The sequence below is a fragment of the Meriones unguiculatus genome, chromosome 9, assembly GCF_030254825.1.
Source record: "Meriones unguiculatus strain TT.TT164.6M chromosome 9, Bangor_MerUng_6.1, whole genome shotgun sequence".
NCBI classification, from domain to species: domain Eukaryota; kingdom Metazoa; phylum Chordata; class Mammalia; order Rodentia; family Muridae; genus Meriones; species Meriones unguiculatus.
This window is the reverse complement of record NC_083357.1, coordinates 23881882-23909361: the sequence shown is the minus strand read 5'-3', so window position 1 is coordinate 23909361 and position 27480 is coordinate 23881882. Positions and strand designations below refer to the sequence as shown.

At 43.7% G+C, this 27480-nt stretch overlaps 1 protein-coding gene across 2 annotated transcripts in view; it reads left to right on the top strand.

Moving 5' to 3' along the window:
• The window catches only part of Cfap20dc (CFAP20 domain containing), a 245936-nt gene that overhangs the window by 206804 nt on the left and 11652 nt on the right, over nucleotides 1-27480 (top strand). For both annotated transcript variants that reach the window (XM_060390940.1, XM_060390941.1), the window contains exon 15: nucleotides 23344-23438. In XM_060390940.1, coding sequence (XP_060246923.1) covers nucleotides 23344-23438 — 95 coding nt within the window. The remainder of the gene's footprint in view (nucleotides 1-23343; nucleotides 23439-27480) is intronic.

Below are 27480 nucleotides of genomic sequence, written 5' to 3'. Positions count from 1 at the left end.
TGATGGTAGCATATCACTAGTAAACTGAGTAGAGAAATAAAAATCAGAATGTGAGAGAGGCCCAAGCATCTCAGGGAGGGTGAGGAGGTGATTTATTCCAGTGTCTGTTCATCTGCCCCCCGGGAAACTGGCTCAGCACACCATGTGGTGTTCCCTTCGTTATCAGACAAGCCCAGCTCTGGAAACCTCGATGCCAAGCCGGCATGAGCTTTCCTCCAGTGCCCATCCCCACACCAAAACAGCACGTGGAGCCTTTGCCCTCTCATATGTAACTCTTTAGTAGCACACCTGAGTCGTTCTGTTCAGTCCTCCAGTCTCTCACACGTTCCGCGCCTATCCTGCCTGGTCGTAATCTGCGGCCTTGGCCCACTGTTGGGTTTTCCCACCTGGCATCCTCTCAGCTGAATAAAATAATGTAGATGTAATCCAAGCCACGTGGACTGCAGCCACTCTTCTCCAGGACACTGTGCCTCCTGGTGTAGGGTGCATCCCGTTCAGTTTCCGTTCCCGTGTCTCACTGGTGGCTTACGTTTAGTGTTTAGCTAGACCTCTTGCCGTCTTTCCCTGGGACGGTTGCTGTAGACTAGAAGGGAGTCTCCGTGCATCGAATGTGCTTCTCACCACTGCTGTCCCGTGGAGCAGTTAGAATGACCTTTGTAAGCACAGATGGAGTCTCCTCCTCCTTATTAAAACCTTTCACCAACAGGATACAGCCTGCAAGACTGAGGGACCTGGCCCATGCCTGCTGTTGCAAATTTGTTTTACACAGTTTTCTTTATAGGGGTTTGTGTGCAAGCCACTCTGACCCCTCCCCCTCCACTCAGACCTGCCTGTGTTGTGCCTCGTCCCTACAGTGCCTTCCCTCTTCGTTAGTCCCTACAGTGCCTTCCCTCTTCGTTAGATCCGCCGGGCCCAGTTCACAGCCTCTCAGCCGCTGTCCTCTTCACAGGCTTCCTGCAGCGTGAACTTCTGAGCAGTTCTGCGTTATTGTGTCATTTGCTGATTGATCTGGTTCCCCCGCCAGCCACATCACGTGCTTTACAAGGGCAACACTGAAGAAGAGGTTCAGTGGTGGGAGGAGAGTTCCTAAACAGGCCTCCAGTTTCACAAGTTTCCTAATGTTACAGGAAGGCATTCATGAATTCTCTTACAATTGGGAACTAATTAAAGGACACACCACAAAATGGGAGATATTTACAGTGCAAGGGCTGGTGCAGACAGTATATGAACAAAACGCAAATCAGGAAAAAAAAAATAGAGATAAACCAAAGCAAAGAAAAATGGCCAAGACAGATGAGGGGGCGTAAGGACCCTGCTTGGGAAGCTCTGTGTGTGCACTGCCAAGGGGTATGACTGCCCTGCCAAGGGAGGTGTGAATATGCCATGTAAGTGCCGTGGGAGATAAAAAGGCCCTGCTGAGGAGTGCGAGTGCACTGCCGGGTGGGAGTGAGTACTCCGTGTACTGCCACCGCGGACGTCGGTGCCCTGCCAAGTAGGCTGAGCACCTGGCGGAGGGGCTGCATACCCCGCCGAGGGGCGTGACCATGCCCCGAGGGGCGCGACCATGCCGCCGAGGGGCGCGACCATACCGCCGAGGGGCGCGACCATACCGCCGAGGGGCGCGACCATGCCGCCGAGGGGCGCGACCATACCGCCGAGGGGCGCGACCATGCCGCCGAGGGGCGCGACCATGCCGCCGAGGGGCGCGACCATGCCGCCGAGGGGCGCGACCATGCCGCCGAGGGGCGCGACCATGCCGCCGAGGGGCGCGACCATGCCGCCGAGGGGCGCGACCATGCCGCCGAGGGGCGCGACCATGCCGCCGAGGGGCGTGACCATGCCGCCGAGGGGCGCGACCATGCCGCCGAGGGCTGTGAACACACTCAGGTACAGAAACTAGGCCAGTGGAGGCGTAAACTGCTGGGCGCCGTGACTGCGCTATCTGGGGGTGTCGGGACCCACTGCCAAGGGGGTATGAGTTAATACACCTGATTCGGAAAACCGTTTCACATGAGCTAAACATACCATGGCCTTTCATCCATCAGTAACACGCCTTCATACGTGGCCAATAAAAGGAACACAGGTGTGTATCCGAAGTCACATATAAAGGTTGAGGGCCCACTTCACCTCCCTACAGCCGCTCTTAAGATTATTTTTAAGTAAAAGCAGTTGAGCTACAGAACGAAATCTCGTCTTTTTCCTTAACTAAGGGAGAGCCTCCTGAAACCCAGCTGCCATTAGTCACCAGCCTCCAAGGGAATTTCTTGCTAATTTGGCTTTGCAGATAGTCATCTCCATTAGTGTCAAAAGTCCAATAGGCCTTCCAAACTTTCCCGTGGAGCCCCAGCGGCTCCTCCTCCTTGTTACGTTGCTCTGCAAGCCTTTGTCTCCAGTTATTCAGTGTGTCACTCATTACTGAGGAACATCACGGACATTCGCTGTCAGGAAACTGCCTTCTCCTCTATGTTGTCTGCTGTCAGTGGACCTGCAGACCCCAGCCAGCAGGACTCAAATATACGCCTCTCAGCCACATGCTGTACGACCTGCTTCTGTATGGTAGAAGAGGTAAATAAATCGTTCCTCATTCACAGAATGCTAATCACACCCAAAGGTGTGGATGGATTTGCCAAATCTGATACTTAGAAAAGACTCTGGGCAGCTAAGGAGTTCTTCGCGGATGACTCCGTTCACACGCGGTTCAAACTGGCATTTTGAACTGTAGTGTCGCCATCTGGTGGCCTTTGAGGAAAAGAGCATCATGACTAGAAGGAGCCCCAGGTGTTGGCTACTGCTTGCTGCTTGCATTTGGGCCTTTTCCTGAATTGTGCGTTTATTATTTGTGCACCTTTCTGTGCAAAGTTCACTAATGAGCATCTCGAGTGCATTTCTGGGTCTGATGCAGCCCAAGTGCTCTTTCTGATACTGGGTATCTGTCGTTCTGTTTCACAGTTCTGTGTTAAGCTTTCTGCAGAGTGAGAACCACATTAAGGCTGAGTAGCTGCTGTGGTAACACTGAATAATTGCATTGATTCTGCTAGCCTGGCCACTAGAAAGGGTTATTACCCGCTCCCGGAAGCCCTATTGACTCTCAGGAATGGTGCATGCCCACGACACAAGATTATTTCTTCCCAAATGTTTTTTTAAAATAGCATTTGCCATCATGTCTGCTTAAAAGTCCATTTGTCACCCACATCGGCATCCTATCACAATATTTTTCATTAACTGAAATGTTACAATTAACACACTCTGCAACAGCTGAAAAAAATTAATCTTGTCAGTGTAATATCCTGTCAGCTTTCCCGGCTCTTTATTCTCTTATGAAGCCGGTCAACCCGGTGGGGGGGGGGGAGGAGGGAGAGGAGGCAGGTTGTGATTCACCTCTTAGAGCCTTTCTTTTCAGCATACCCTTGTTATGAGCACTAAAAATAAAGGTAAAACCAAACTTTCAGAAGAAAGATGGAAATCACTATGCAAATATCATTTCTGATAAAAACACAGTTAGTGATGAAAATGACACCTGTCATCATCCTTTACAAAAAGCTCGTAAGGCCAAACTACAGCACTGAATCAAACCCCACCCACCCTCTAAGCTCTTCTAAAGGAATTTTTATTTTGTATTCTAATTTTAGGGCAGTTAGTTCTCTAGTTCGGGTAAGAAAAGGGTGCAGTCTTCTGTCGATGAACTCAGCAACGCTCCTGCCTCGGAGGCTTCCCCGGCGCCACACAGAGCTGCTCCACTCTGGAGCACCTTCTGGAATTTCAAGTAACTACCCCTCATACTCGTACTTCCACACTGTGGTAGATTTTACTGTGCGACACGGTGCGGTGAGAGTTGATTTTGTGTGTGCACCCTCGCTGGAGCAGTCTGTACTCACTCTTCATTCCTGCCTTTTTTTTTTTTTAAACATGGAAATATCCAGGTCTGTGGAGCTCATGGCACGACACAGCGTGAGAGAGTTTTCGCTCTGCCCTTACTTGACTTTGAATATTTAGGGAAAATCCTCAGTTTGCAGATTTAGCTGGTGGCACTACAATGTCACTGTTCTCTGTTTAACATTCAGCTTTGTTAATCAAGAAAACCATAGATTGGCTCTTTGCATGTTGATTGAATTGATTACAGCTGTGGGCCTTGATAGCGTGTTTTGTTTTTTTTTTTCTTTTTCCTAAGTGTCTCTAATTAATCAGACAATGCTTGATTGGGCTCTTCTGTTTTGAGGAGATAAACTGACTTCCTTGAGAATTTTTACCCCAAATCATTCTCCATTTCAAGGTAAAAAAGTGAGTCACCACCTTGGTGACTTTTTTTGTTTCCTTTTGTCCTTCAGCAACTAAAAAAATAAAAAGAGGAAAAAGAAGAAAAAAGAGAGGGAAGGGGGAGGTGGAGGGAGAGAGAAGGAAATCCTGTTGAAAGGCATGTTAAAATCTAATATTAGGGGTCACATACTCATTTGAACACAGTTTGGGGAAAAAGAAGTTCTGGGTTCCCTAGAAGCTGTTAGGGTGCCCTGCCCTCTACAGGAAAGTGTCTCTTAGCACTCCCTGCTCTAGCCGTTCTTTGCCAGTTTATGTCTGCCCTGTCAGGGGTAGCCTCACACATCTTTTCTTTAGATTGCAGTTTCATGGGTGGGCTTTGATGCGACCACCCACTCTTTAGTCATATGTCTGGCTGAAACACCTGTCATTCATGCAGATACAAACTTGAGCATCTCAAGAGCTTTACCAACATTGGAGAAGACTTGGGGTGCTGCACTTTTATCTTCGGAGTCCATCCATCAAGTGAGAAAGGCCACCAGAACCTTGGCTTAGATGGTGGGAGGTGATGGTGAGAAAGGAAGCTGTTCCTTCCCCATCAATAGAGGGTTTTATGAAGCCCTGTCCAATAAGCACTGGTTACTTTAATCACTGTCATTAGGTGTTTTTAGATGCAGCAGAAATCGTCTTACAGATCTCCTCATGGTAGAAGGTCCTAAGGAAAGAGACTGTAATGTTAAGATAGAAGGTGCCTAGGGCTGTGGATAGATATGAGTAGTAGAGTATTTGCCTACCAAGAGAGAAGCCCTGGTTCTATTCCCAGCACCAAAACAACAATAATACCCAAAGTGCAACTAAAGTAGAAAGGCAGAGAATAAAAAAGATGTCTTTTTTTAATTTATTTTTTTATAAATTACAGTTTATTCACTTTGTATCCCAGCTGTAGCCCCCTCCCTCATGCCCTCCCAATCCTACCTTCCCTCATCTCCTCCCATGCCCCTCCTCAAGTCCACTGGTAGGAGAGGTCCTGCTCCCCTTCCTTCTGACCTACAAGGAGAGAGCAACAGAACCAAAAACCTGGGCACGGGGGTCTTTTCTGAGACTGATACTCCAGCCAAGGACTGTGCATGGAGATAACCTAGAACCTCTGCACAGATGTAACCCATGGCAGCTCAGTTTCCAAGTGGGTTTTCTAGTAATGGGAACATGGGCTGTCTCTTTGATCACCTCCCCATGAGTAGGGAGCAGCCTTACCAGGCCACAGAGGAAGACAATGCAGCCAATCCTCATAGATAAATATGTCTTAACCTGTACCCCTAGCCCCTCATTTCTGCTGCCAGGTGTAATTGTGGGTAAAGTTTTCTTAGGCTCCTAACATCTAGAAACTTCCTACGCATATACTAGGAAACACAGATTACATGTGTTTTGCATGTGGAAAGGGGACAGGCCTAGCCTCTGCATTACTTCCTCTGTGAATTCTCAGTAATTGGGTCCTGAGCATATTTCTGAATTTGTACATATTGATTGGCTTATTTTTTACAAGCTCCTGGAAATCACCTCCTTGTTTGACTGAATCTGGACATCTAGGTGGTTTCCACATGTTTGTTATTGCCAAGGGCACTAGAACCAACATGCTCATACATTTCTCTTTCTGAAGGCCACAGTGAATTCTAGCAAGAGAATCACTCAGGCAAAAGGTAGCTTGATAAGCATTGCCAAATTGCTTACCAGTTCACTGATTCACTCCTACCCACAGTCTAAGGACTTTTCCATCTTGTTTGTTTGATGTTTGTGACAGGGTTTTCTATAAAATTAAAAAAAAAATAAAAAAAAAACAACCATGCAGGCAGTCTTTGAACACATTACATGAGTGAGAACTATCCTGAAATTCTTCCCCCTCCTGCCCTCACTTTCCAGTACTCGCATTATAGGCACATGCCAGCATGCTCAGCTAACACCTGTTTTTAGTCTCTTAAGACTTTAGAACTTTTGCCTAGCTGTCAGTGGAATATCATTAGTTTAACTTGAATTTCTCTGTATACAGTATCAAACATTTCTCCATGCATTGAAGAACGTAGCATGTTTTTTTTTCTCTGACTACCAATTCATAAGTTTGTGGGATTATATCATAATTTGTTCAGCATCTCTGTGGATCCAACACATTTGCTGGTCACATGAACACTCAGAAGTACATAAAAATAATCTAAAAAAGAGTATAAACTTCTTAAGGCTAATTGCCATTGCCAGGGATGTTGAAGATTCCTGAACAATATTTTAACATGATGCCATCTCAGGAAATTTTTATATAGTGCTTGGGACAGAAAAGATTCTGTTATGCACTCCAGTTCTCTACCTAGGGCTTGTGAATCCTAATGACCAAAGATAGATTAATAGGAGAAAAGCACACACATTCCCTTTGACATTGATACTTAAGTTTTGCGTGTAGATGGAGGCTTTTGTAGATGGAAAATGGAGATCTAAAGGAAACTAGATACTGAAGTTTACACACCCCTTAAAGGGAGATAGATTACATATAGAAACACACATGAAAAGAAATGGAAAAGGGGTCTTAGTTAAAAGCAGGAAAAGGAGAAGGAAGTATATCAGACAAACTATACAGAAAGATGAGTTTTTGTACAGATTGATCTTATTGTCAGATCCCCATCTTTGATGATAGGAATGTCCTCTTCTCCATGAATTTAAAAAAAAAAAAAAAGCTTCTTTTCACAGGCAAATGATGGGAACTAGAAAAGATCATCTTGAGTGTGGTAACCCAGAAGCAGAAAGACACACATGGGATATACTCTCTTATAAGTGGATATTAGATATACAATATAGGATAATATACTAAAATCTGTGCACCTAAAGAAGATAAGCAACAAGGAAGACCATGGGGAAAATGTTCAATCCTCATTCAGAAAGGCAAACATCAGAAGCAGGTGAAGAAGACAGGGAACAAGACAGGAACCTACCACAGAGGGCCTCTGAAAGACTCTACTGATCGAGGTATTGAAGCAGAGGCTGAGACTCATAGCCAAACTTTGGGCAGAATGCATGGAATTTTAGGAAAGAAGGGGAGGAAAGAAAGACCTGGAGGAGACAAAAGCTCTAAAAGGACACCAACAGAGCCAAAAAACTGGGCCGGGAGTGGGGGGGATCCTGCAGAGACTGATACCCTAACCAAGGACCATGCATGAAGAAACCCCTGCTCAGATGTGGACCATAGACTCAGTCTCCAAGTGGGTTCCCTAGTAAGGGGAGTAGGAACTGTCTCTGGCATGAACTCAGTGGCAGGCTCTCTGATCACCTTCCCCTGAGAGGTACAGCCTTGCCAGGCCACAGAGGAAGACAATACAGCCAGTTCTGATGAGAGCTGATAGGCTAGGGTCAGATAGAAGGGGAGGAGGACCTCCCCTATCAGTAGACTAGGAGAGGGGCATGGGAAGAGATGAGGGAGGGAGGGAGGGTGGAATTGAGAGGAGATGAGCGAGGGGGCCACTTCCGGGATACAAAGTGAATAAATTGTAATAAATAATAATAATAGTAATAATGCAAAAAAGTCTCTTTAATGGAGAAAATATATATCCTACTTTTAGGAAGACCTGAAGAGTCAGGCAGCTCCAACCTAAAGGAATCAGGATGGTAGAGTAGCATCTGCTAACAGGCTTGACATACTCTGATCCCATGGGACTACAACTATTTTGGCACCATAAGAAATCATTAATATTGGCAAGGGGGATGTTCTGTGTTTTCCCCATCTATTTCCATACATGTAAATATTTAAATAATACCCTTATTTATTTCTAGTTGTAGAGCAGCAAAGTCCCCCCTCTTGTCTCCCACCAATCTATTTTCAGCACATTTTCAACTGGGTTCTTGCTAAAATGCAAATCCACACTTCATCCAGACTAACATCTTTTGTTTGACGTATTGAGGCCTTCATAACCTAGCTTGCCACCCATGCATTTTATTTTTTTCAGCAACTGAATGTAATGCAAACATACATGTATAAAATACGTCCATGCATACGCCCAGTATTCATCATTTCACGGGGCTACGAGCACTTCAAGCTCCCTTGCATTGCATCCCGTTACCTTGCATACTGTTTCTTCTAGAGCATTTTTACCTATTTCCTACCTGGTTTCCTCATTCTCATCCTTAAGGAATAACTTTCTCATGACTGCTGCTATAAAGTCATCCATAAACGTCCCATCCAGCTGTTTCCTGGGTGAGCTCCTCTTACATGACTCTTAACTACTCCCGTGAGAGAATTCCTCAAGAGCCGGAGCCATGTCTTATTTCTATTACTCAGGAGATCAATAAGCTTCTAAGTGTTAATTATAAAATAGCTTTGCTGAAAACTGTAGAGAGTAAAAGGATAGGGTCAGACCTTTTTCATGGTGCCTCAAGTTGAAAGGACATTACTGCTCGTGTGTCTTGGTTGTATTTGATGTCTAAGTGATTCTAGAGCTTAATTATCTGTCATGTCTAATGGGTGTGTGTGTGTGTGTGTGTGTAAAACACTCCTATGCTGCTGATATATTCTTTACCCTACAGATAATACTGTCAAGCTAGAATGATATGCAGTTCTACTAAGAACATATAAAGTATATTTGAATGCGTATAAATAATTTAGTACTTTTGTGATTTCTTAGAGCATTGAAAACTTAGTGGAACCTGGTACTCTGTTTTACAGGTTTTCTAACAAAAGACATGGAGGGGGGAACCTATCATATAGAGACTAGAAGAAAAGAGAACAACTTCTTGTTTGCATGAACACTTGTTATATGTCTCCAGACTACACTCGGTTCAAAAGTTTAGTGAAGTTGCAGAACACAAAATCAAAAGATGAAAATCAGTAGCACTGATGAAAAGGAAATTATAAAGACTATTGGTTGTGGCTATATACGAAAACAAATATTTAAGAAGAAATTTAAGCAAAAAAGTAAAAAGATCTCTGAACTGAAAATTATAAACTAGTGATGAAAGAAACTGTAGGATACATTAAAACAGTAAGAGAATGTTGCCATTCTTGTGGGTTAAAAGAATAAATATTGTCGAAATGTTCATAGTACCCAAAGCAGTCTACTGATTCAATAAGATTGCCATGAAAATGTCAGTATCTTTTTCATAGAAATATAAAAGCATCCTAACATCAACCCATCAAAGACACCTGTACTAGACAAAGTGCTTCTAAGGGGAGAAAAACAAACAAACATCAACAATACAAACGATGTGGAGATGTCACAATACCTGACTTCAAGACATGTTATAAAACTACAGTAACTAAATCAGCATGGCATAAAAGCAGATGGATAGAGCAATGGTACAGAATGACCAGAAATTAATCCATGTTCATATGGCCAACTAAAATTATTTTATTCTTTATTGTTCTTTTTTTAAACTTTTTATTGGTTCTTTGTGAATTTCACATCATGCACCACAATCCCACACATCTCTTCCTCCCGTCATACCTGCATTTCATCCTTGCAAACTCACACACAAACACACACAAAACAGAGGGGAAAAAAAAGCTTCTTGTGGAAGCTGTAGTGTGTCACGGTGCATCTCACACTTCTTTTGTCTACACTTCTTTGCTTGCATATGTTCATTGCAATGAGTCATTGGTCTATTATGAGGCCTCTGGCTTCTGCTACACTGTCAATACTGAAACTGAGATTCCTGTCCAATATCTTCTTGCCGTATGTTATGGAGATCCTGTTGTTTTGGGTCTGTAGGACTCGAGCCTTCATGTACTCGATCATCGATGGGGTAGATGTTTGGGAGGGTCAATTCAAAGTCCTGGATCTGGGCATGAGCGATATCTGACTACTCAGCCTGCCAGCTCCTCTGGGAGCTGGGGCTCCCACCACTGGGGCTAGCTCTCCTGCCCTGCCCCAGCTGGTCTATTGAGTGCCACTGCCAGCAAGGGGCAAAGTCAGCTCTCCAGTTCTTATGCACTTGTGGCCAGCTCATCTGTGTCCATGCCATCAAGGCCAGCTCTTCCGTGCTGCCCAGGTGAGGTTCAGGATCTACTATCCCGAGTGTTGCAGTCAGTGAGAGACAGGGCCAGTTCTCTCACTCTCATGACCCTGGGGCCAGCTCTTCTGCCTGCCAGAGGTGGTGAGAATTAAGAGAGGGGAGGAGGACATCTCTCCCTTGTCAATAACACCACATAGCAGACAACAGGCAGGGCCAGCTCTTCCATGCTCACACCTTTGGGGCTGGTTCACCCACAGCCCCCACACCCAGGGCCAGTTCTGCTATGCTGCCCAGGCAAGGTTCAGGGCCCACTGTCCCAAGCGCTGCTGTAGGTGAGGGGCAGGGGCAGCTCTCCTACTGTGATGACCTCGGGACCAGGTCTCCTGCCTGCTGTTGGTGGCAAGGGGAAAGAGAGGGCATCTCTCCCTCACCTCTGCACTGCACAGCAGACAAGTGACAGGGGTGGCTCTTCCATCCTCACACCCACGGGGGTCCCCTGCCACCAGGGTCAGTTCTGCTGTGCTTCCCAAGCGAGGTACAAGGCCTGCTCTTTAAAGTGCTATAGCTGGTGAGGAACATGGCCAGCACTCCTGCTCTCAGAACCCCAGTAGCCATCTAATTTTTGACCAAGTTTCCTAGAACACACTCCAGAAGAGACAACTATTTCAATAAGTAATACTACCAAAATTGTGTTTCCATCTGCAGGACAGTGAAATTAGATCCCTTTCTCTCCCCTAACTGCTAAACTGTAAATGGCAATAAAACTATGAGGACAAGGGGAAACACTTGTAGAAACTGATAGAGGCACCAGTGTTTTAAATCAGAACCCAAGAATACGGGCAACAAAAGCAAATACAGGTCACTATGACCAAAAAGCCGTGCCAGCAATGGAAATCATCTATGGAATTATCAGGCAACCAGAAGAATTGGAAAAAAAAAGTGTGCTACTCATCTCCCAAGGGATTTAGGATTTATATATTCATAATATAAGAAATTCAGACAACTAAATAGGAAAAACAACCTGATAAAAACTGCCTACAGAGTAGGTGCTTCTCAGGGAAGACACGCAAGAACAAGAACAGTGCTCGGTGAAATAGGATAAAGAGCCAGGAAATAAACCACATGGCTACAGCCATCTGAATTTGAAAAAAGTGCACCAAAACCATGGGGGGAAAGATAGTCTCTTCAACAAATGCTGCTGGAAAAGCAGATAGATACCCACATAAAGGGAGTGAGAGGAAGCCGCTGCCCACCCCCTGCGCAAACATCAATTCTGTCATGAGCCCAGCCCTCCCTGAGGACCTTTAGGTAGCTGCCAATAGTTGCTGGGGCAGGGGCTAACCATTTTCTTCAGTAACGTAGACACGGATAACTTGTCCATGCTCCAGCAAATAACGTCCCACACATGCACATATGAGCAACCCTAATTAAACTCAGTGGGTCATAAAGCAACAGAAAGACATGAAAGTCGGGGGGGAGGGGCTTGCTAAGGAGAAGAAATAGTTCAGTGGAAGGGGCAGGGAGAAGATGTAATGGGAAGTGAAAATGGCCAGAATACATGATCTACATATATGGATCAGCAACAAATGAATGCAAAAGTGTCATTGTCTACTTAAGTTAAAAAAAAAAAAAGGATTCCAAAATGGATCAAGGACCTTAATATAAGACCTAGAACTGGAAACTAATAGTGCAAAACACTTCAGGCATAAGCAAGAACTTCCTGGAAGGGGCACCAGGAGGTCAAGAAATAAAAGCATGAGTACACAGTGAGATCGTATCAAAGCAAACAGCTCCTGTGTAGTGAACAGAGTAAAGAGACAGCCTACCGAAGGGAGAGATGCTAGGCTTTATACAGAAACTGTACACAGAACTCCAATCTTAAAAACACCTAAAATTCCTCCAAGAATTAACAATAAGTTGCATTTACAATTACGAATAAATGGATAAATAAAATAAATACTTCTCAGAAATAGCACAAATGATCAATAAATATTTATATAAAATATGCAAAATCCTTAGTCACCAGGAAAATGCAAGTCAAAACTACACTGGGATTCTTCCAAGCTGTCACAGTCAGAATGGCTGTTATTAAGAATACATACACATAACAGAAGCATACACGCACTCTGGCTGGCTGTGATGTAGAAGCTGGGATGGAAGAGCAGGAACTCCAGCGCATTGTAGAATGAAATGTAAATTAATGAGGCCATTATGAAAATCAGCATAGAGGCTCTTCAGAAAACTTAAATTGGAACTATTAGAGCATCCTGTTGTGGCACTCCTAAGTAATTTAAAATCCTGAAGAAATTTAAGTCAGCATTCAACAGGCATTCCTGCACACCCATGTTTGCTGTGGCAGTAGTCACAACCGCTGCTTTATGGAAATACCCTAAATGGCCACCATAAATGAATGCATAGATGAAGTGTGATACAGTTAAGCAGTGGAATTTTATCCAGCCACACAGAACAATGAGATTATGAACGATGAAGGAAAATGGGTGGAATGTAAAGATCATTTTAAGTAAATAAGCCAGGCTAACAAGAACAAATATCCCATATTTCTTCACTTATGTAGAATCTAGAATATGTGTATAGGTACACATGCAAAAATATGCATATATATGTGTGTGTGACATGAGAAACCACAGCGACACTATTTGCAAAGAGGAAAGGAGGTGGCAGAGAGTGGAGGGGAGACAAGAGGGTAAAACTGGTAAGTCACGTGATGTCCAGTTATGGAAATGTCACAGTGAAACCATCATATTGTACAATGACTGCATGCTAATTTAAAAAATTCTCAGTATCACTAATCATCAGAGAACTGCAAAGCAGAGCCACAAAAAGATATTCTCTCCTTGTTAGAATGGCTAACATCCAAAAGCTAAACAAAAGAATGCTGACAATGATGCGTATACCCCGCTGTCGTTGGGAATGTGAATTAGTAGAGACATTGTGAGAAGCAGCGTGGAGATTCCTTAAAAACTAAAAAGGGAAGGAACATGATTCTTCGGTTTCTTTATTTAAAATTTTGAGAATATCATGTATGAGTACTGTCTCTATCATTTCTATCCTTATCTCTTCACCCTCCAACTCTTCTAGTGTCCCCCTGTCACTCCATCTCAAATTATCCCCTCTTTAATTATTTTTTGTTGTTGTTACTCTAACATCTGTTTACTGTTGCTGGTATGTGTGTGTTTAGAGCTGACCACTTGGAAAATCCCCCCTGTAGGAAAGTGAGTCTCCTTCTCTCAGCAACCTTTGATTACTTGTATCACTTCTACCAATAGAGCCTTGTGAGATGCAGATCCTGTTTAGGTAAACATAGTGTTGAAATTTCATGGATGCAGCATCCCAGTCATCCAGGAGCTGTCCTGGTCCTCTGGCACTTGTATCCTTTCTGTCCCCTCGCTATGTTCCCAGAACCATAGATACAGGCGTTGCATTGTGGATGTGCCATCTGGGAATGGGCATCCCACAGTCACTTCTCTGAATTTTGACCAGTTGTGCTTCTAATAGTCTCCACCTACTACAAAAGAAGCCTCTTTGATGGAGAGTGAGAGCTGCGCTCTGAGTGTACGGTAAGTATTTAGAATACAGTGAGAAGTACTGATTTAGGAAAATGTCAGTCATAACTTCTCCCAGGCCTGTGACCTCTCCAGCCACCAGTAGCCGGCTAGGTTTACATCTGTGACTTCCCTCCTGTTGAGCAACCTTGAATCCGATTAGATAGTTGATGATTACCCTCCAGATAAGATGGCCACTGTTACACCATTGGGGCTATCTTTCTGTTCTGGTCACTGATGTTTCATAGTCTTATAGAGAAGTAGGACTGCCGACTGCTCTTCTCCCCTGGCTTGCACAGATGCATGATTGCAAAGCCAGTGCTGGAGATGCAGAGACAAATAGATCCTTGGGGCTGGCTCAGAGGCTAGCCAGCCTACCTACTTGGCAAGCCCCTGGCCAGTGAAAGATGTGTCAAAAAAAGATAGCTGGCTCCTAATGAGTGACACAGGTATTGTCCTCTGACTTAAATAAATGCATGCATTCAAACGCACATGCATGCACACATGTGAAGGGTGGGGAGAATGAAATGCCATGGCAATGTGGATTAAATGTAGATCATCATGTTGAGTGAAATAAGACAGACAGAAAAATAAATACATATGCTCTCATTCATTTGTGGGAAGAATTTAGTCAGTTTTTTAAGAAAGAAGAATGAAATAATGGACACAGGGCAAGAAAGAACAGGAAAAGAGGGGCAGAAGGAGAAAGGAGTTTAGAAGGAGACGCCACTGCATGAACTAAATGAGTTGCATTTTGCTCTTCTTTAGCACAGTAGAGTTACTATAGGTGTAAGTAATCTGTTATACATTTCAAAATGGCTAAATACAAAATCCCCAGCATGTAAGAAGAGAATTATTATTACCCTGAGTATTATTATTATTACCCTTGATTATTAAGCATGATACATGTATATTGCCTTACCAATGTACCTCATAATGTGTATAAATACTTTATCTCAACTTAACTGAGGCACACACCACATTCTGGGCTTTTGATAGCCATGTATTTAATAGATACTGACGGGACTGTTCTGCAGCAGTCTGTTAGGTGCCAGTGAAAAGCTACCTCCATCACATAACACATCACCAGAGGAGAGCTACCTCCATCACATAACATATCACCAGAGCAGAACTACCTCCATCACATAACACATCACCAGTGGAGAGCTACCTCTACCACATAACATGTCATCACCAGTGGAGAGCTACCTCTATCACAGAACATGTCATCACCAGTGTAGAACTACCTCCACCATGAGCAGCAATGCCTTATAGTGCTGAGAGCTCAGTTGCTTTGTGAGAAATAGAGAAAGAATCCAGCTGAATTTGAGAGAGAATGTCACAAATATCTTCTCAGAAAATGTAATGCCTGAGCCGTCATCCAGAGGCTGGGAAGGAATTCATCAGCCCAAGGGAGGCGAACAGCAAATGCCCTGTCACAGAAAAGGACATGATGGGAAGTGAGAAGAGAGAGCAGTGTGGCTAGAGGGAAGGCAAGCAGGAAGAGGACCTAGACCTGTTAAGGCAGAGTGTCAAAGGCCAGGGTAGGGACTGTGCTTTCTCCCAATACAGTGACTTCCCAGTGACATGGACTGCTGCTAAGTAGGAGGGGAATGTATCAAATTACCATTTCAGGTAGGGCATGGACTGCACAGAAGTGAGGCCCCTAGAGTGAATGCCTGTGGAGCTGAGGGACTGGCACTGCAGAGAACATGAAGCAAGACGGTTGCCTGGACTTCAGTGATGGAGCAGAGTCCATGACAAGGTGAACTCAAATGTGGCAGAAATCTTTGACAGAGGCTTGAGAAGTTTCCGTTTCACAGTTCCTTCCTCTAAGACAGAAGCCAGTAAACACAGCTTACAGGTCACATTCTGCCCAGTCTCTTTACAAAGGCCCAATGGGAACCCAGCTCAGCTGCCCTTCTGGTTGCTTTTCACAGCACAACAGACATGGAAAGAAAGGTGGGTATGTGGCTAGCTCATACACTTAACCATCCAAAGCTTCCCAGAACAACCTGAGCTATCACCTCCAGGAGACCTGCTCTTTCTTTGGGATCCAGAAATACATAGCGGACACACAAGAGCAGCCTCTGGCCTCCTGAATTGGAAGTTTTCAGTCTATGTATATTTTACTAGAAAACCAGGCCAGTTTTTAGAAGAAACTGAAGTTCTCCTAAAGTGAGATTTTTAACAGTCTTTTCCCCAGTCTCTTCTATGACCAGAGAAGACTTTCAGAGTCCAGTTTTCTTTCAGTGAATTAAAAAATAGCCCTTGGTAACAAATGGATGTCACTAAGTATTACACAGGTGTTGCTGCAGACTACCAAGTTCTTGATGGATCTTCAGTGAAAAGTATGTTATCAGATGGGTTCCTCTGCCCAGAGATTTATGGTAGCAGGCATCTGAGCACCCCAGTAATGTTGAGTTTTGATATCTCTGAATAAGTGCCCCCCTAAGTAGCCAACTAAATTCTTCACTGCAGGGCACCCTTTAAGGACACTCACAGATTAGCTGATCAGGAAAAGTCTCTTTTCTGTAGTCACTTTCTGTCCACTAGAATGCTTCCTCCATTGAACCATGAAACTGTCAGGGCAGGAACCAAAAACAGTGTATTCTGCAGTTCCAAGGCCTGGAATTCAGTCGGTAACCATACTCAAAGAGATGATAAGCTAACTTGTGTTCATATGGTGTGTGTGTGTGTGTGTGTGTGTGTGTGTACGAGAATGCCATGGAGTCAGAGGACATCATCGGGTGCTGATCCTGGCTCTCACATTGTTTGAGATGAGGTCTGCTGTCCACCACTCTGTACATGCTATGGAGCCTGTGAGTGTCTGGGAATTTTCTGTCTCCACCTCCCATCTCTCCAGGAGCGCTGGAATTACAGGTACGTGCTCCCAGACCCAGGGATTCAGATTCAGGTCCTCATGCTTGCACAGCAAAAATTTCACACAATTAGTTATTTCTCAACCAAAATCACAGTCTGTCTTAACTGATAATGTTGTCTTCAGTTCTACCAATATCTGATTCAGCTCTACTCAAATAATGTCCACTGTCTAGCACATGGGTTAGATGGAATAAATTTTTAAGTACTTTTTTACCGAAACTTTAAGGTCCCTTGCCTTATCAAATTCACAGATAGTTTTCATTCCCCCTTTGCACTGTATTTTTGTGTGTAGTATTTAAAATGAGTCCACTATCTTGACTCTTAAATAAAATATTCTCAGTATTTACACATGGGGCCAGAAGCTCTCTTGTGTTTCAAAAGGCGGATGTGTTGGGAAGCCTGACTGAATCCTCGGGAGCAACAGGAGGGAGAAGAAGCTTTGTGAGTGGATGTGTGATGGAAAGGGATGCTTTCTGACCAAGGAGCAGAGGCCTTCCAGTACAGGGTAAGAGTCGGTCAGAGCTGAGGAAACACCAGACTATTGACAACAGGACAGCTGTAAGAGTGGCTGACAAAGAACAAGAAGGGATTCCGGAACCTGTGTGTCTAGGGTGAGAAGCTCAAGTAAATGGCTGATAGGCACCTGTCCTGGTTACTTGCTGTTGCTGCAATAAAACATTGACCAAAGCTCGCTTGGGAATAAGTGTTTTTTTAGCTTACACATCTGGAGCAATAGCCATCATTGAGAGAAGTCAAGGCAGGAACCTGGAGGCAGGAACTGAAGCAGAGACCATAGAGGATAGCTGCTAGCTGGCTTACTCCCTACAGCTTGCTCAGCCTGCTTCCTTATACATCCAAGACCACATGCCCAGGGGTGGCAGCACCCACAATGGGCTGCACCCTCCCACACCAGTCATTAATCAAGAATCTGCCCCACAAGCAGGGACCATCAAGAAAAGTTGCTTACTGGCTTGCTCTCCATGGCTTGCCTCCATGGCTTGGTCAATACACTTTCTTATTTCAACCCAGGACCTCCTGCCTAGTGATGGCACCGCCCACAGTGGTCTGAGCCCTCCCACATCAATCATTGATCAAGAACATGACCCACACACTAGTCCAGTGGAGGTAATTACTCAGTTGAGGTTCCCTTTTCCCAGGTGACCCCAGATTGTGTCAAGTTGGCAAAGAGCTAAGCAGTATGACAGCTTATAAAAGAACTGGGCTGGAAGTCCCCATTTCTTGTCAGTGTTTTGCTTGCATAGGGGAAGGTGTGGACATTTGAAGGAGTTGACCGTGAGTCAAGATAATGGATTAGCACTAAACACATACAAAGAGGTAAATGTGTAATGTACAATTGCTGGACCACTGGCCACTATTGAACAAGTGACCAAAAGAAAAGGAATGCTCTTTAAAAAAAATTATACTATTAAGAATATATAAAGTATTGGGTTTTTTTTTAAGACTTAGGTTATAGCTCAGTGGCAGAGACTGGAGTAGAATGCACAGAGCACTAGATTGTGTTTGAGCCCCGTATTAAAAGGGGGGAAAGGAGGAGTAGGAAAGACTTAGAAAAAAATGGCATAAGTGGGACTAGCACGTCTCACAGTGTGCTGTGTGGTCCCAAGAGATATGACAGTTCTGGGTTATAAAAGGCATACATCCTCTGTTTTCCACTTGGGAGATACGTGGTATTTTAAAGATTCTACAAGGCATTGCAAGAAAAAAGTCCTAGTTGGCTTTCTTTAACCCAGGTTTAGTTAACATGCAAACCTCTATTAAAATTATAGTTTGTAAATAGCTTGCCCAGGAAAAGGCCAAACAAAAGAGTTAATTTAATTGAACTTTTTTTAATTTTTGTTTTTTGTATATTTTTCAATTTTTTTATAAATTACAGTTTATTCACTTTATATCCCAGCTGTAGCCCCCCCCTTATCCCCTCTCAATTCCACCTTTCTCCCTCATCTCCTCCCTTAATTAAAATTTTAATTGCATGATATATTAGTTATTCTTCTATTGCTTTGAGAAAACTTCATGATCAAGGCAACTTTTAGAAGGAAGGATTTATTTGGGGCTTACAGTTCCAGAGACATCAGAGTCTATCATCCTCACTGTGGTAACAGCAGGCAGGCATGGGGCCTGGAGCAGCAGCTGAGAACTGAACACCTGTATCTCAGACCACAAACAGGAAGAAGAAAAGGCAAATTCAGAATGGTGAGAGTCTTTAAACTCTCAAACCCACCCTCAGTGACATACTTTCTTCAGCAAGACCACACCTGCTAAACCTCTCCAGAAAGTGGCACTAACTGAGGACCAAGTATTTAAATGTCTATGCAGGGCATCTCATTCAAACTACCCCACATGTACTCTAAATCAGCGTTAAAAATAGTACAGATCATCAATAGAATCTTAGTCGTTGAGAAAACTAATGTTATTTGTACTTTACACCAGAATAGCCCCCACACATAGCCAGAATAAACTCCAAATGGATCAGAAATCTAACTTTAAAAATGAAGCCAAGCAAATAATGGAAAGAAAACATGGATAAACTTCTATGAAATATGGTTGTAGGGCAAAGTTTTCTAACTATGACTCTAAATATTCAATAGCTGATATATTTGACTACATAAAAAAAAAAAAACATTTACATAGAGGGAAAAAAAACTAAACAAATGGCCAAACAAACATAGAGAATCTCTGATATAAGATGAAAAAGATGTGAATGTATAGGTAAATTGATACACACACACACACACACACATAGAACACACACATATATACAACCACATGCATATATACGTATGTATACACATGTACATTTCCTACATGGCCGTAAACATGAAAATGCAACCAAGTCCACTTATACTAAAAAGTGAGACAAATCAAAACTACCCTATGAGAGAGGTTTTCTTGGCTAAGGCTGGGAAGAATTTATAAACTGAACACGATGTCCTTGTAGCTTTTGCTCTGCAGAAACTGTCACTCTTGCACATTGCTGATGATAGAGCAGATGGGTGCTGAGGGAATTGTCAATATCTCACAATTGCCCCTTATTCAGGACGTTTGTCAGTCTCTAGCAATACCAAGTGTGCCTTTTGTTCCCAGAATCTCACCTGTAGGAATTTACCTCAGCGCTCATCACAGCTAGAAGTACTGGGAACATGCCCAGATGTCAGACAGGGCTGAAATAAATGGCAGTAAATCTACACAATGGTGCGTTATGCAGCTGTAACAAATCCTGAAGAAGAGCTCTGGAAACAGGGAGTCTTTTTAAACTAATATGTATGTTTGTAGATATACATACATGCATGCAGTTACAGTAAAGAAATAAAAGCCATGAGTTTGAAGGAGAGTGGAAGTGTATATGGGAGGGTTTGAAGGGAAGAAAGGGAAGCAAAATATGTTGTAATAAATTACAGTCTCAAAAAATTTTTAAAGAGGGGGAAAGATATATGTGGACTTTCTTTTACAAGCAAAACAGTACTCTTCATGGTGCAGGTGGGGATAATCCAAAGAGGAGAGTCCACAGGGATGGATGGGACCGTCTGACTTTATCTGAACATATTGTTCTGTGCCTTTTGATTCTTTAGCTGTTAATGTTTTATTATTCAACAACAATTCTTTAAAATAATATAAGTCAGGGAAAATGGAGGAGGAAATCCTGAAAATATAGTATGGGCAGGAGCAGACAGTTCTGCTTAATGTGAATAATACAGCCACACTGACGAGGGCCAGGGGAGGCTAATCCAAGGAAAGTTTGAGCATGATATTTTAACTAAAGGGGAAAAACGCTGAAAGTATAGAACCATAAAGAGCAGTGTGTAATAAACTGGAATGCTTGTTTGTTTTGTTTCTGCTTTCACATGGTTTCTTTGTTTGTTTTACTTAGCATTTTAGAAACTCCTTCGCATGTGTTTATCATCCAGTACCCTGAGGAGCAGGTTGCTTGCTGTCTGAAAGGAGTTACTATTAAAAAAATAAAGAGGAGAATGAGTACATGATACTGGATTAGTGTTGTAGGAATCCGTACTAGTTTCTGGTTAGAGATGAATGGCATCAAAAGTTTCCAGTAAAGAACCAGGTAATGAACACTTAACCCTGCTGTAGTAGACAAAAGTAGCCATAGATATTACTGGAATGCAGACATGTGGCAGCAATCCAATCATTTGTGGACACTGCGTTTTGAAGGTCATATAATTTTCAGATGCCATGAAACATCATAGTCACTTACCCATTTAAAATATAGGTGGCTAAATTAGTTTGCATACTATATAAATATAGACTGTGAAATACACTTGGTCCATGGACCATAGTTTATAACTTCTGATTGACCGACCAATTGATTAAAAATAAATATGATAAAATGGTTTTTAAAAAAGCATATATTGTCCACACCTACAGCGGGGAAGGAATAACATCAAGTCATTGGCCTTACATTCAAACCAGGACCACCATTTGCATTGCCTGAGTTTCTTCCCCAGGCTGTGTAAAGTTCCCAGTGAAAAACAGGAAGAGGGTCTTCAGATGACATCATTCTTTTCTCCTGCTCACCTGTTTTTTCAATACTCTTATTAAGAAATGAGGTCCCTGGGCTGGTAATTTGTATATGACCTCATGATTTTCTAAAGTACAGGAAATTTTAGTTCTGCTGTAATTAAATGGACTAAATAAAAGGTACTTATCAGAAAATGTCCCATTAGTTTGAATGTCTGTGACAAATCCTTTCTGATGTTCTTAATGTGTTATTATGAAATTCAATTACACAGCATGTTCACCTCGCTTATTTCAGCAACCATAATCTAGGGATAGCTGTAAGCAGTGATTGAAGTCTCTAAAATATTACAAGTGGGAACTGAGTAATTTTAGGTTAAAATGCTTGAATGCTGAAAGGATGAGGGGCTCGCAAAAGGGAAGACCTCTGCTGTGTAAGGTGAGTGCTGAGCTGTGTAATGCTCTGGTGAGCCTCAGCCATTCTTACTGGTTCAACTACAGCAAGGCCGCCCTGGTTTACCACTGTAGGTCATCCCACGCATGGGCTTCCTTGATCAGAGTGTCATAAGCAAAACTTACTGAGGGATGACTCCGAACCCAGAGCTGTGCCAAATGGGGTTTACCTAATTCTGTAAGCAAAACTCTGACCAATTCATAATAAATGTAATGAAGTGGTTTTAAAAATCTTAATGAAGAGCCTTATGTTGCCCACACCCCTACAGTGTAGAAGGAATGGCATCAAGTCACTGGCCCAGCGTTCAGACATCCTTTGTACAGATCCAGATCAACAGCATTAAGTGACCTGGCTAAGCTCTTACTGTAGGGAGAATGGAGCTGGTGGCGGCCTAAGAACTGGCATTCTTCAGTTCTGGTTAGAACTGCTTCTGATTGTAAAGAAAGTATGAAACACAGAATTTAGGAAGAAAATATTACCATAAGAACATGGTCCTGCCTGATAAGCTAGGGTCAGATGGAAGGGGAGGAGGACCTCCCCTATCAGTGGACTTGGAGAGGGGCTTGGGAGGAGATGAGGGAGGGAGGGTGGGATTGGGAGGGAATGAGAGAGGGGGCTACAGCTGGGATACAAAGTGAATACACTGTAATTAATATAAAAAATAAAAATTTAATTAAAAAAGAACATGGTCCTGTTCAGAAGAAGGAGTGAACGATATGGTTGCTAATATCCACGCAACATATAGGACTCACACTGGAAAATCCTTTCCATTTCCCTACCTGGCCCCTCCTACCTAAGCAGCTGAGGAGCTTAGGTGCAGGTTTGGGGATGAGAAGCGTTGGGCTCATGCCTTCAAGATAGCACCACCTGAACTGAACCCACGAGGTATCTAGTAGGGGGACAGGAGACTGAGACAGGAGGAAGCAGGGCAGTAAAAGCGGCTCCACACTAGAGCTCAGGCTGATATCTGCTCAGCTCACGCGGAGAACACTGTCAGCCAGAACACACTTTCTCACCCCAGATCAGAAAGGGCATCATCTCTACTGATTTGCTGAAACAGCCTCCCTAATAGGAAAAACATGTATACAGGGCGCTGAATAGGGCGCTGAATGTCTCCGTGGGTAAAGGTCCTTGCCGCCAAGCCTGAGGACTGGAGTCCTGGGACCCGCGCAGGGAAGAAGAGAACTGACTCCCACAAGCTGCTCTACCATCCCCACATGTGCAGCATATGCCACAAATAAATTTGTTCAAAAGTAAATATACGACATTTTCATGGCAATAATAACAGATTTTTATCATTTTTATCTTTTATTTTTTGAGGTTATAGTGTAATTACTCATTTCCCTCTTCCCTACCTACCTCCCTACCATATACCTCTCCTTGCTCTCTTCCAGGTTCATAGTCTCTTTTATATATATACCTGAATATAACCTGTTTAGTCTCTATAATATTATTTGTATGTACATTCTCAGGATAACCAACAAGTATGAAGAGAAATTAATTTAAGGTTATGGTTTTAATCAAGCAACTCATTGGTTAAATGATCAACTCCTTATTGACCTCTTCACAAAACCCTGAGTATTAATTTCTCAACATTTCTCTTACTGAAACGTGAAGGAAGATAACGTGTTCCTTTGTAAACCCAAGAGAAGTGAAAACCAAGGGAGGACATGATGTATGGGGTTGCAACTGTGTTGCTCACTCTCTTTCTTTTCTCCTTAGAGACTGGTTGAACATGCTGAGCCCACCGATTGTCCCTCCCAGTCAGCAGCCGGTGGAGCGGCCTCAGGAGTCCTCTGCAAGTTTGAGTGTGCAAGGTAGGAATGCAAGAAAAGCTGTGCATAAAAAGATAAAGGTCACTTGCTACAGAGAGAAAAGATCAGTCACTCCGAGACTCCTCTGCTTTCATACTGGTCATCCAGGCTGGCAATGCAAACCGAGGCCACCTGTGCCTCCCCTTGTATGCAGTCCTGTACTAACTGGGTTACAGAGAAGAACTCCGTCCTCCTGAAGGTTCACCCCAGGGCAGCACACAGTAGATGTCTTCATCAGCCCCCATCTGATTTCCAGCTGTGCCACTTACCACTGTGAGTTTTAGTTACCACCTCTACAGTGCCTGCCCACGCTCGTAAAGATTCAGTGAGGTACAATATTTGAATCACTTAGCACGGCGGCTGCAAAATGCCAGTGGGTGGTGTCAGAATAAAGCAGCCCCAGCCTCTTGGGACACTGGGATACAGCCATGTACTATGTGATGTTTTGGTCAGGACTGGACCTCACACATATGACACCTGTCCAAAAAGATTATAATAGAACTGGGAAATTCCTACTTCCTGGCATCCTGTCATCACAGCCATCATAACGTCATAGCAGGACTCATTATCCATGTGTTTGTGGGCTACTAGTGTAAACAGCCTTCTGGACCAGCAGTGGTTAAAAGTATAGCACATGCAGGCAGGGCGGTGGTGGCACATGCCTTTAAACCCAGCACTCAGAGGTGGGGGCAGGTAGATCTCTGTGAGTTCAAGGCCACCCTGATCTACAGAGCGAGTTCTAGAACAGCCAATGCTACACAGAAAAACCCTGTCTTAAAAAACAGACAAAAAGCGTATATCACATATTATCACACACGGTACAGGATGAGTGATACTAAAGTGTCACTGGCTCATGTGCTTGCTGTACTATACTTTGACTCATTGTTTTAGGATGTTCTTGCACCTACTTGAGGATGTTCGTTGTAAGGCAGCCTGCCACGCCGCACCAGCAGCCTCATACCTCACCTGGGTGCTGTTCCTTGATCCCGTCAGGAGTCACCGCAAGTGATGGAGCTGTGCCACCTTGGCTTGCATAAATCAGCACTCTCTGTGGCATTCCCACACACACATGTGTACACGCACACGCACACACATACCACTGCATTTCTCTGTATCATTGTGTGAGCCCATTGTGAAATGACTTTGCCTAGACACCTTTCCCTTGGAGCAGAGATGCAGCCCTTTCACTGCAGTGAGGCCATGACATACCTACAAACAGCGCAAACATTGGTGGGAAATGAACTGAAAATCCCCTGGGCATTCCATTTGATGGTGAAGTCATGAAGAAGAGCCACTGGGTTTCAGTTAGGATCAGGGCCCCTGGATGTCAGGGATAGAAGGGAGAGGAAGACTCTTTGGGGTAGAGATGAAAGTCAGTTGTCACAGTGTCTGCTTATCATGTGTAAAACCTAGTGTGGGGACACACCTGTAATCAGAGCTCTCTTGAAGCACGGCCAGAGGATCAGGAGTTCAAAGTCATTCTCAGCTGGTTGCAGACCAGACTGTACTACATGACACTGTCTCAAAACGAAGAAACAAACAAAAGGTATTTCTGCTGGTTTGAATGGCAGGGGTGGGAGGAAACTCAAGTTCATTCAAGTGCATAATTGGACTGACAAATGAACCTCCAATAGAACTGAAACAATTTTCTAAGTTGAATTTTGAAGATGGACAGCACTGTATCTAAAGTTTTTTTTTTTTTAAGTGAAACTAATATAAATTGCTCCAACAAAAGTGCAAGCCTCCCCGCCCCTGCTGCCCAGCTGCCCAGCTGCCCCAGGGAGGAAATGGAGCACCCGTTTTTCTTCAGGGGTAGAGAATTCAGAGTGAGAGCTCATACATCTGACTCGTACTCTGTGGCTGCCCAAGGGAAAGAGATGTCTCTGTGATTTACTGTTTGAACTAGATTGTGCCCCTCAAATTGGAAATCTTTTTAGAGGTGTACATTTATAATTACTTATGACAGAAAAATACAGTCTTGGCTGTCAGGAGGAGACCTTGCTGTGAGAAAACAAATAATATGTTATAGTAAGTGTCCTAAATAACCCTCAGGAACCAGAAGCCTGGTCCTTGAGCAAAGGCACTGGATATATATATTAGTGATAAGTGGCTGGAAGGTCGTCTTCAAGTCATCACGGCACCACTCAGTTCTGGCACTGGGAGCTCCACAATGTGGAGGGTAAACAGAACTTCCACTGAGGACAAAGTTCACAGATTCAGGGAGTCATAGCCACATGCTGGCCACTGTCAGCCCAATCAAGGGCAGGTGCCGCTGCCTGGCGCCCTCCGTGTTCACCACTGCCCACTTCCCTCCTTCCTAGGCGCTTGTACTTAATATCTTCAGGAGGTAATGTTTACCGTTTGTTCACTCTCTCCTCTGATATGCGTGGGTGTCTGTAGTTAATTAATACTATCAGAACTACTGTGTCTGTTTGCTTAATCTTGCCATGGTAATGGTGAGATTTTAGGCACGCTATCACACTCTTTGCTTAACTGGTACACTGACATAGGGTTTCCATTTAATCCTGTAAAATATTTGTCAAAGAAAATAATGTTCAGGTTTCTAGGTAATATCATCAGAAGCGGAAGGCATGGCTGCAGCCATCTGGAACTCAGCCTGGGTTTCTGTTGCCATTCCCTTACCACTTATGTGTGCTGAGTCGTTGTATTCAGCCCTCATACCACCATTGTGAGGCAAATAGCAAATATATATATTTCTCTTGAGAGTTCCTGGTCTATCTGAGAAATGAAACATCTCCAGGACTAAATAACTATGTTTTTAATGACAGAGAGAAAAAAAAAGAGAGAGAATGAGACTTCTGGCTACCTGCCTGCCTGTTCAAACTGGCTAGCCCCAGGTGACGATATCTAGGGCAAGGGTTGGACCTCCAGGCTATGGACCTTTCCACAGCTGGAGTCTCTTCATGTAACCTGCTACTCTCCAGTCTGCCTGGAGTCTTATGGAGACAGTGTTCTCTGTCACTGTGTTCTCTGTCTCCCTGTCTCTGCCTCTGTCTCTCTCTCTCTCTCTCTCTTTCTTTCTCAATTTGTTTACTCATTTCTTCTTTTTATTCCCAAGTAGCCCCAGTATGTAAGAGACTGCCAGCTTGCTAACTTGAGGACCCAGGCCCCTGAGCAGTTTCCGACACGTTTTCCCAATTCTTATAGAGAAACTTAAGCCTGGGTTTCCTTCCTCATCCCTAGGTTCTATACATTTGGAAGATTTCTGAAAATTAAACATAAAGTCTTTACCTTATTTGTAAACCGTGAAAACTCACTTCAAAAGGAATCTCATCTAGAATCCCAGTATATAAAAGAGGTCAGAGGAGGATGTGTGTGTTAAAGTCCTACCCTGGGACTCTGACAAATCAGTCACAAACTGGTTAGGTTTTTGCCTTAACTAGTGAATGACTTACCCAAAGGTCAAAATTCCAGTCAGAGCCCAGGCTTAGATGGGGCTTCTGCTGTCTCAGCATCTTTCTGCTGAACCACTGTATAGTTTATAAGTTGGTTTGGTTAAGTTAGGTTAGGTTAGGTTAGGTTAGGTTAGGTTAGGTTAGGTTAGGTTAGGTTAGGTTAGATTTGGTTTGAAAGTTAGAGACACAGAGAAAAGGGATCATCCATCTTGACACTTCTGCGGCAAAAATAACAGCTAACAGTGATCTGTCTTTCTGTGTTCCGGGTCTTCATGTGTACATTGATTCTCACAGTAGCCTCTAAACTTTAGAGTGTGAAGTGTGGGCACTGTTATCACCCCCTCTACCACACAGTTCTCTGGGGATGTGCAGCAATGCCCTGGACCACTTCATCTCCTTCCCTGAAGGAGAAGCTGGTGTGTATAGAGCAGCTGGGGGTAGGAATGCATCTGGACCACAGCAAGCAGCATGAGGACCTGACTAATGTGTAATTCTAGAAGCCTTACCCAGACCATACAGAAGGATGCTGAGTTACATCTGGCCCTAAGCCCAAGGTTCCTGTGTCTGCCTTATTCAGTGGGAGTCTGTGTGCTCAGCCAGACCATCTTCAGTATACAAACACCACCGTG